The sequence below is a fragment of the Theropithecus gelada genome, chromosome 4 (assembly GCF_003255815.1).
Source record: "Theropithecus gelada isolate Dixy chromosome 4, Tgel_1.0, whole genome shotgun sequence".
NCBI classification, from domain to species: Eukaryota; Metazoa; Chordata; class Mammalia; order Primates; family Cercopithecidae; genus Theropithecus; species Theropithecus gelada.
This window is the reverse complement of record NC_037671.1, coordinates 78,127,651-78,137,648: the sequence shown is the minus strand read 5'-3', so window position 1 is coordinate 78,137,648 and position 9,998 is coordinate 78,127,651. Positions and strand designations below refer to the sequence as shown.

Here is a 9,998-nt window from a genome sequence, read left to right as displayed (position 1 = left end):
TGGCCATATTCATAATGTAAGGCTTCAACACATTTTCCTATGATGTGAGCTTTGCCTGCTAAGATGATTCTGAAACTAACTTTGTCCAATTTTGCTTTTTCTATAATTTCATATGAATGAAATCATTCAGTGTGGTCTTTTTTATTTGGCTTCTTTCATACAGCACTTTGTTTTTGATATTCATCCATGGAGGAAAATTTATTCCTTTTTATTGCTGAGTAGTATTCCACTGTATGTGCTCATCACAATTTGCTTACCCATTCACTAGCACTTTTCCTGTATCTGCTGAAAGGATTGATTTTGCCCTTTATTCTATTAATTCTGCCAATTACATTGATTGATTCTCAGATTTTAAAAAAGCAGCTTTGCATTCCCAAGATAAGCCCCACAGGTCATGATGTATTGTCCCTTTAAATGTTGAGTTTCATTTACTAAAATTTTGTTCATGACTTTTGTGTCTGTTTATGAGCGATATTGGTCTGTAAGTCTCTTTTCTTTTGAAGTCTTTCACTGGTTTTGGTATCAGAGTAAATCTGTTCTCATAAAATGAATTCAGAAATACCTTTGTAATGCTCATTTTATGCCTTGCAGAACTTTGAGAAACATTATGCATAACGTGTAACATGACAGGTGTCATTCAAATATATGTTTCAAATATAAAATAATCAGTTTTTACCTTATTTCTTTTCTTAATTTCCATAACAAGCATGTCCTATTTGTCTTCACATCTAGTTTGAAGTTGGTTGAATTAGTGAGTGATTTATAATCACAGATTTTAGAAAATTAGAGCTAAGTGATTTTAGGGACTATTGTCACTATATATCTAGAGGGGGAAACTGAGGCCTTTAGAGGTTGCCACGCTCTTCCAGAAGAGAGTACCTTCCCACGTTTTACAGGTTCCCATCATGTAACAGTCACTAAAAGCCTTTATGGGTAGGAAATGTATGAAGTAACTGCTTTGTATATATTTACATTATAAAGTTTACGTATTCATTCTTACTTTTTCCTTCCTATGAAGGCACACACTGTTCTTATTCTTACAATCTCAAAGAGAGAGCAGCGAAACAATGAAACTTCAGGATTGTGTGGCCTGGAGGCTACTAGTTGAACTGGGCATGCTCAGTCGCCAGGCAGATTTTTTCGGTGAAGTGGAAACTACAACAGCGCGTACCGCGCGCGGAGGTGGGCGTGCCCTCGTGGAATTTAGAACGTTGCCTCAGCCAATGGGGCCTCGCGGCTGGCTGGCGGGGCTCCTCATTGGAGCAGCAGGGAGGCTAGCAGAGGGCCCCCGGAGGGAGCCGCGGAGGTGCAGGTCGAAGAGGCCGGGCTACGTCGTGCCCTGCGCGTGAGCAGCTGCAGCGGCAGAGGCAGCATCCAGCGGCGGCGCCAGCAGTTCCAGCCCGTTGCTTTACTTTTTGCTTCACCGACATAGTCATTATGCCGAAGAGAAAGGTAAGTCTTACCAAAAAAGATTTCAAAAGCCTTCAAATTGTGCTTACAGTAAATCCTGGCATTGCAATGGCTCGCGCAGAACGCGCGCGGTGGTAACCCGGGGATTGGGAATCTCTTTGCTCCTCCACGCTTGTTTTTAGATGCCTGTTGCAGACGTTCCTCTCTCCCTCTCTCCCCCGCCCCCCTGCCCCGTCCTCATCGATCTCTTAATGTTACTTTCTCTCCAGTGACGCGGTTTCCCCTCTTTTTGAACTCATTCACGCTGGAATGTTTTCCACCCCCAACAACAAGAAGCAAAAGCGGCTTTCTATTCCAAAAGGGAGTTTCCTCTTTGCAAACTGCCAGGTTGCGAATTAGTGTGAAGGGAAAACAGCGAGAGGAGAAAAACAAGTACAAGCGTATGGAGAGGGAAAAAAATAAATCAGGCAAATGTTGAGATTATTCCCATGCGGCTGTGCCAGTGGGCTAAGTGCGCCGCGGTGGCTTCGAGGCTAAGGGAGAGAGAAAGCCATGTTTAAAATAGCGCTCACCCTCCTGCTCGCCTCCGCGGCAGACCCGTATGTACCAACTCCAGTGTCAATCAGGGCTGGGGCCAGCGAGGCGGGGCCTGGCGGCCTGGACCTACCCGCAGTTCGGGGCGGGAGCAGCGGAGTTGGCAGCGTGGAAGACGGGACGGTGCTGGGGCGTCCAGTATGGCTCGTCCAAGGTCAGGGGGCCACCAGGTCCTCCCCAGCGACTGGAACTCACGCTCGGTTGGGGAAGGCGGGGTCCGCGCACTATCCGCCTCTCTGCGCGTATAGCGAACTGGAGTCATTTTTGTCTTGTCTTCCGCCCCTTGCGGACTGTCCCCTTCTGCGCAGGCCCCGGACACCAACTACCACGTTCGGGGACTCAAATCTCCCTCGGGGCGGGGCTTCGACTTGTCCCAGGGAGGGGAGAGAAGGCTTTCCTCCTCCCTGAGAAACCAGTGTGTGATGGCTGGTTCCTAAGTAAGTGCTTTGCACCCTCCCACTGCCAGCCTCAGTGTTTCCAACAGTGTCAACCAGTGTGGGTATTAAATTTGAAGCAAAATTACACCTAGTATCCTGCTTTATCGAAGAACATGGACTAATTTGTGTGTAAGAGTGACTGCATTATTTTAAAATGCTGAAGTTTTAAAAATTCAAAAGCTTTTCCCTTCTTGTACGTTATTACTAAGAATTGGGTGGAAACTTGTCTCCTACCCCACTTTTTAAAAATGATAATAATTGGAAGTGTTCAAAAGTCTTAGAGTTTGTTGTGCACATACTGTGTGCCTCACGCTGTGCACAATTTGACTTGCATTATCTCATTTAATCCTGAAAACAGCTTGAGCAGTGTTACCCCCATTCAGCTGGAACTTAAAGACATAAATTGCCCCGCATCTCACCAACCAATAACTACTAGTAAAAATTTAATCAGATGCTATAGATGCCAAAGTCTTATTCTCACCCATATCGTACTCATTTACGAAAGGGTGGGTCAAGAGGAATTAAGGAAATCCAAAGGTACTCCCAGTTTAAGAAGACAGATGGCATATTAAGAGCACTAATACTTGAGATTTATTATTTAAACTTAAATTTTATGAAGGTATTTTCTAGCCCTGTTTTATTAGAATTAGGATATTAAGTGATGTCACCATTTTCAGCATTTTGACTGATGGTTAATGATGGGTTGGAAATTCTAGTAGAGACAAAGGAACTAATCATCAAGATATGGGTTACAGAGTGAGTGAGCTGGGGGCCATCCTTTTTTCCTGGGAATTTTAAACAAATGTTTACATAAACAGTAGGTTAGGTGTGCACACTTTATGTATAATGGACCCTGACTATGGAACCCTTCCTTGCTGTTTATCCAAGGGCCAGAGTTGCTGAAACCATTATTCTTACTTCCCCTGTCTACCTCTCTCAAGCAGACAGAGGGAAGGAAAAAACAAACAAACAAAAAACAGTAAAATAACAATTATGGTTTTGTTTCCCTGGAAGGCAGGGAACCCCCATACATAAGCTAGCCAATGGTCCTGAGACTAGGGGCAAAACTGTACAGGCACCTGTGTATCATCCCTCAAGACATCAGAGTGTTCTCCGGTGATGGAAAATCTCTCCTTGATTAATAGGAAGACTTTCCATCTATACCTGAAGCCTAACGACCAGGTTGTACCTGGGCAGGAACAACCTCAGATTAAACACAGCTATCATGGCCATCCCATCTATCAGTCAAATCTTAGAGCAGCCTCATGGAATCCTGAAGTTCACTGGAACTTATGTGAGGAACCCTTGTCATTAGGTAAAGCCTGCTTAGATACAAAAAAGAACTGGAGACAATCCATGCATAGCTCTTCAAGATCTTTAAAGCTGGGGTAACTGCCAAAGCATTTACATACTACACAGTATTTTTCTTGATTTCTTGTAGAGCAGACAGTTCTTTAGAAACTGTCTAAAGAAACAATGTAATAAGCCTTAAAAATGTCTCCATAGTACTTTTTTTGCCTTCTTAGCCCCCTGTATCAACTTTCCCTAGAAATCAAGAAATGTTATTTAATGAACATCTGAGTAAGTTGTTCTGCAGAGCAAGAAGTGGTACAGATAAAGTCAGTGAAAACATCTGGAATCTTGCCCTGTTGTAATGCTGTAGGGACATTACAGTTTTTGCCCTCTTGGAACTTGTGTTTAATTCAATGAGGTGATAAGACTAGCAGCACAAAACAGTTGAATAACATTAGAACTGTGTCTATGTTCCAGAATGTATAGTTACAGATTCCACAACCGGTAGGATAGATAAGGAAAGTTCACTTTAGGCTGGTCTTAAAAGTGTGGGCAGGACTCAAATATACAAAGAAGAAGTCAGAGTCATTTTTTGTACCAGGTATTCAAATGTGTCTCCTGATTGTATCTTAACATGACCAGGCCTCAGTTTTTCAGCTTCAGGGCTGCAATATCATTTCAATTAATATTAAAATGTTCTTATGACATTTCTTTGTAAGTTTTATGTGTATCTTTGTGTGTGATAGTCATAGCTACATTAAGCCAAGTGGTTTTTTAATAAATGCTATAGTATTTTGTGAAGTAATAAGCACTTAGTGAAGAGTTCTTCAGTGCATATTAATCTGTAAGTTTTTGAGATATAGATGTCAGTTTCCTGTATTTATTAGGTAATGGGTAGTGGGTGAGTGGAATTACAGGAGAATTGATAACATTCATGGACTCAGTGGTGAAACAATGAGTGATGGAGTTCTAGACTGTTCTGGCCAGACATCCACAAATGCCCGCAGTGGTCATGTTGTTATGTGATGATTTGATGTTCTACGGAGACATGAGCCAGCGAGGCCTAGAATCACAGTCCTGGCATGATTAGCAACAGGAGACATGTTTACATCTTTCTTTTTATTAATATTTTCCTGTTCCTTATCACTAGAACTATTTTAAATGTCTAGTGTATCACATCAGAAATTCTCTAATGAGGCAGTTTTCCATGAATGGAGCATGTAAACAGTCATGTCTCTTGACACTTAAAATAAAGGTTTAAGGAAGGAAAGCCCATCTGCCTGTAGCTTTGAAATTCAAAATTAGGTTTTTATCTGTTTCTTTAAAATGGAAGGCCCAGTAGCAGTAGCATTGGGCTTATTAGCACAGTGGATGCTTAACTAACCATGATCAAGGTTTGTGATAGTTAATTTTGAAATTAGTATTACTTGTCATAACACCAAAAACAGAAACTGTAAATGAAAACACAGACAAATTTGGCTACATGAAAATGAATATTTCAATATGAAAAAACTTAACAAAATTTTTAAATTTATGAAAAACTGGGAAAAAATATTTGTACCACATATCACTGAAAAATGTTTGCTATTTTAAAAAGATAGTATTTCACATTTCCTTATAGAAAAGATGTATACCTTTATAGGAAAATAATGAAGACTCAAGTAGACAAAAATGTTTAGTTTTACTAGAAATCAAAGAAACGTACATTATTAAGAATAATGAGACATAGTTTTAAAAATAACCAATCTGGTTTAAAAAAAGATTAAAAGTACCTACTGGCTGGTGCTGAGGGATAAAGACACTCAGCACTCTCAATTATGAGAGTATAATTTCCTTTAAAACATTTGTTGAGTATAATCTACTTACTATAAAGTCCATTCATCCATTGAAAGTATACAATTCGGTGATTTTTAGTATAGAGTTGTGCAACCATTATCATAATCCAGTTTTGGGACATTTCCATCATTCCACAAAGGTCCCTCATGGAGTTTTTAGCCAATCCCCACTCCCAGCCTGGCCCCAGACACTAATGTACTTTTGCTGTGTCTAGATTTGCCTTTTCTGGAAATTTTATATGAAAGAAATGATACAATATGTAGTCTTTTTGACTGATTTTTTCACTCAGCATGATGTTTTTGAGATCAGTTTGTGTTGTAGCATGTATCAGTACATCATCCTTTTTTATTGTCCAATAGTATTCCATTGTATGGATATACTAGTGTTTGTTTATCCTTTCACAAGTTGGTGGACATTTGGATTGTTCCGGGTTTGGATTATTATAAATAATGCTGCTGTGGATATTTGTAAATAAGTTATTGCATAGATATATATTTTCATTTTTCTTGGGAAGATTTCTAAGAGTTGAAGTGGCAGTTGGTTTGAAAGTCTATGTTTAACATTTTAAGGAACCTCCAAACTGTTTTCCAAAGTGCATGAGTTTTAGTTTCAACATACTTGTTCATACTTGGTATTGTTGATTTTTTGCTTATAGAGATTCTGATGAATTTTAATTTGTATTTCTGTAATAACTACTGACAAGCATCTTTTCATGTGTTTACTAGCATAACGTGTATCATATGTGAAATGTCTATTCAGATATTTTGCCCATTTTTAATTGGGTTGTCTTATTGAAAGAGTTCTTTATAAGTCTGAGATACAAGTCTCTTATCAGATATATGATTCATAGATATATTCTCCCAGTTTGTGACTTTAAAATATTTTTTTTTCTTAATGATGTCTTTTGAAGAACAGAAGTTTTTACTTTTGATGAAATCCATTTAGTGTTATATCTAATAAATCTTTGCCTAATTCAAGCTTACGCATATTTTCTCCTAGAGGTTTTATACTTTTCACTGTTATATTTAGGTGTGTTATCCATTTTGAGTTAATTTTGTGTATCGTATGACATAAGGTTTTAAATTCTTTTTTTGCTGGTAGAAATCCAATTATCTCAGCACCATTTGTTGAAAAGACCATCCTTTCTCCACTGAATTGCCTACGTACCTTTGTTGAAGCTCCTTCATAAATGTAAAACTTTATTTCTGGACACTCAATTGTGTTCTATGGCCTGTATGTCTTTTCTTATACCAATGCTACACTATCTTGGCTAGGTGCAGTGACTCACACCTGTAATCCGAACAGCTTGAGAGGCTGAGGCAGAAGGATCACTTGAGGTCAGGAGTTTGAGACCAGCTTGGGCAACATAGCGAGATGTCATCTCTACAAAAAATTTAAAAACTACGCTATCTTAGTATCTTGATTATTTGGTTTTATAGTAAGATTTTAAATCTGGTAATGTCAGTCCTTCACTTTTTGTTATTTTTTCCCCAAATTGTTTCTAGCTATTCGGTCTTTTATGTTTTCATGTAAATTTTAGAATCACCTTATACATTTCTACAAAAAAAAAAAAAAAAGCCTACCATTATTTTGATAGAGATTGAATTGAATCTATAAATCAGTTAGGAAAGAATTGCTTTCTTAGCAATATTGAGTTTCCCAGTCTGAATATGAAAGAGCCTGACATCCATAAATGCTTGCTGCATTTGATTGAGTTAAATATTGATATGGAATCTATATTTGAGTAAAGGCTCCAAAATGGTAGGGTTGTACGTTTACTTATTCATTCAGTCCATGTTAAACATTCATTGGGCATCACCTTTATGCAAGATACCATCACCTTGGGAAATTAAATAAAAAAATTACTGTTTTTTTCAACCCGAATGAGTAAATGCCCTTGTATTTAAGGATTTTTCAGTCTGATGGGATAGGTAGAGCACATACACAAGTATTTGTAATTCATACCAGAAAGTGATAATGAGCCACAAAAGAAGCTATGAGCATTCAAAGGTTTGTCCAGGCTGAATGTCCAAAGTAGAAACACTGAGAAAGAGTGTTGTTTGGTTAAAAAGGTTGGGGGTTATATCTTTTAACCACCCTATTGTGTTTAAGAAGTTGTCTGGAGCCATGTGTCTAAATCAGCACAAGTTATTTGATTAATTACCTATTTTTGAATTAATTTGGTTTTGTAATCCTAATTTGACTTTACCGTGAAGTCATTCATGGCTCTGATCTTCCTTTCATCCCCCATAGCACCCAGCACAGGTAGTGTAGATATTTGTAGAACAAATGGATGAATAAATTGTTTTCAAAGGAAGGAAGTAATAAATTTAATCATTTTGTAGTAAGTAGGTTTAATATTTCATATAGTGGGAGCAGCTCCAGTATCGTTCTGGCATTCGCTGTGTTTTATTAGCTATATGATCTAAGGTGGGTTCCTTAACCTCTGCCTAAGCTGCTAAATTCCTAATTCTCTAATTATTAGATTCAGTTTCCTCATCTGTAAAATGGGAATAATTGTATGCTGTATTTCATTGCATTATTATGAGAATTAATTGAGATGGTGAATACAAAGAACTTAGCCCAGTGCCTGATAGGTGTAAAACAGTCAATGGATGTTTGTTGTGATGATGAGAATTTTAATTATTAAGAGAATCACAGGCTTCTAACAAGCACTAGGCCTCCACTTTGTGGGATGACAAATGGTGCACACAGTGAGTAGTGGGGAGCAAGCGGATCCCACCCTGATGTCAAATTCACTGCAATTATAGGAATACATGTTTAATCACCAAATAACAAATGGAGTGTTTTTGAAAGAACATAAGCTTTAATCTTGTGCATTTTTACATGGTTGATTTTTCTCACGGAAAAAAGTATGTTTAAAAATATCTTCATATAACATTAAAATTCCCTTGGAAGATCAGTTACCAAGTGATCCTCTTTTCCTATATTTTTCTCCTAAAACATTGCTTTTGTTTACAACAGAGTTAAATATATTCCACTTTCCTGCAGGGTACAATTTGGAAATGGTGACTGAAATAAACAGCATTTAAGCTGTCTGCTTTCACAGTACCTAGTGTGTTGAAATATGATGTTAGTCTCCTGAATAATTTAAAAATCACTGTCGAAGTTAACAAACCAAATCAAAATGTTGAATTCCTTTTCACTGGTTACTTACTTATTGTACATTTCACTGTCTTCTTAGAAGAATTCAGTCAAATCACGTAGGGGTTCTTTGTCAAGCTATTTATTGAATCCAGTATTCTTCTACCTTGTGGGCATATCCAGAGATAGGGCTATTGAGATATGCCCAAGGCAAATAAGTATTCAGTCACACATAAAGTAAATGATGTGCACATTCAGAAGTAGGAAGATAGAAAAATGGTTTTAAATTTCAAAATTGGCTCCAAAATTTAATATTTTAAGAGAAATGTATGTCAGTAATTAACACAAATATACTTACTACTATTAAAATTGAATGAATATCAAAATCGAGCTATTTCTTGAATACCTGGGTGTGCTAGACCTGATATATGTGTTCTATATTCATAATGCACCTTAGTTTAAATAAAAATGTGAAATTATTAGAAATAAATGCAAGGGAAGTATTATTCATTTCATTTTTCATTTTGTTCTCACAACAGTTTAATGAAGCAGTTTCATCTCACAGCTAAGAAGGTGGTCTCTTTCTATGAGTCAGACTGTTCTTAGCACTTTGCATTAATAATGTTAATTCTTCCAACCACCCAGTAAGGTGTGTCCTCTTCCGGTTCTCATTTTACATATGAGAAAATTGAAGCACCAAGAGGTTAACAGACTTCCCCCAAAGCACCTGTGATAAGGAATGGCTGAGTTGGGATTTCACTCCTGAAGTCTGGCTCCAGAGCCTGTGATCTTAACCAGTGAGCCCTGCAGCCTTTCTCAAACGCAGGGGAGAATATTGGGATTTAGTGAGATTAACAAATTTCCTCTGGGTAACACAGCTAGGAAGTGATAGAACCAGCATTCTAACCAAGCCCTCTTTTACTGAGGAATTTTGCTGTTAACTATCACACCATAATACTTTCTGCATATGTTTATTTCTAATAACCACATGTATTTTTATTTTAACTACAGTGCCTAATGAATGAAACATGGAGGAATCAAGAGTTACGTAAACATGAGTGTTCATTTGTTTAAAATATCTTTATTACAATATAGGCTGGTGCCATGGTTTCTAAATGCCAGTCATAGAAAGAAAGTTACCCAACAAGTCATTATTATTTGTGATCCTGCCTTAAGGCTGGCCTCAGGGTCCACTTCTCTTCTTGGTAAGAGAGGAGCATTACCATGAAGTCTTCTAGGTATTTCAGTAACTAGTGGACTGTAGGGTTATATACAAGATACACATATGCAGTTTCCTCACCTAAGTATTGATTGTTTTGAGTA

At 37.8% G+C, this 9,998-nt stretch overlaps 1 protein-coding gene across 8 annotated transcripts in view; it reads left to right on the top strand.

The window, feature by feature from the left end:
• Nucleotides 1–259: 259 nt before the first annotated feature.
• The window catches only part of HMGN3 (high mobility group nucleosomal binding domain 3), a 33,597-nt gene continuing 23,858 nt past the window's right edge, over nucleotides 260–9,998 (top strand). For 5 of the 8 annotated variants that reach the window (XM_025383174.1, XM_025383171.1, XM_025383169.1 and 2 more), the window contains exon 1: nucleotides 260–1,452. In XM_025383174.1, coding sequence (XP_025238959.1) covers nucleotides 1,438–1,452 — 15 coding nt within the window. In that variant the 5' untranslated portion in view covers nucleotides 260–1,437. The remainder of the gene's footprint in view (nucleotides 1,453–9,998) is intronic. The other 3 variants (XM_025383172.1, XM_025383175.1, XR_003119072.1) reach the window with 2 other exon arrangements.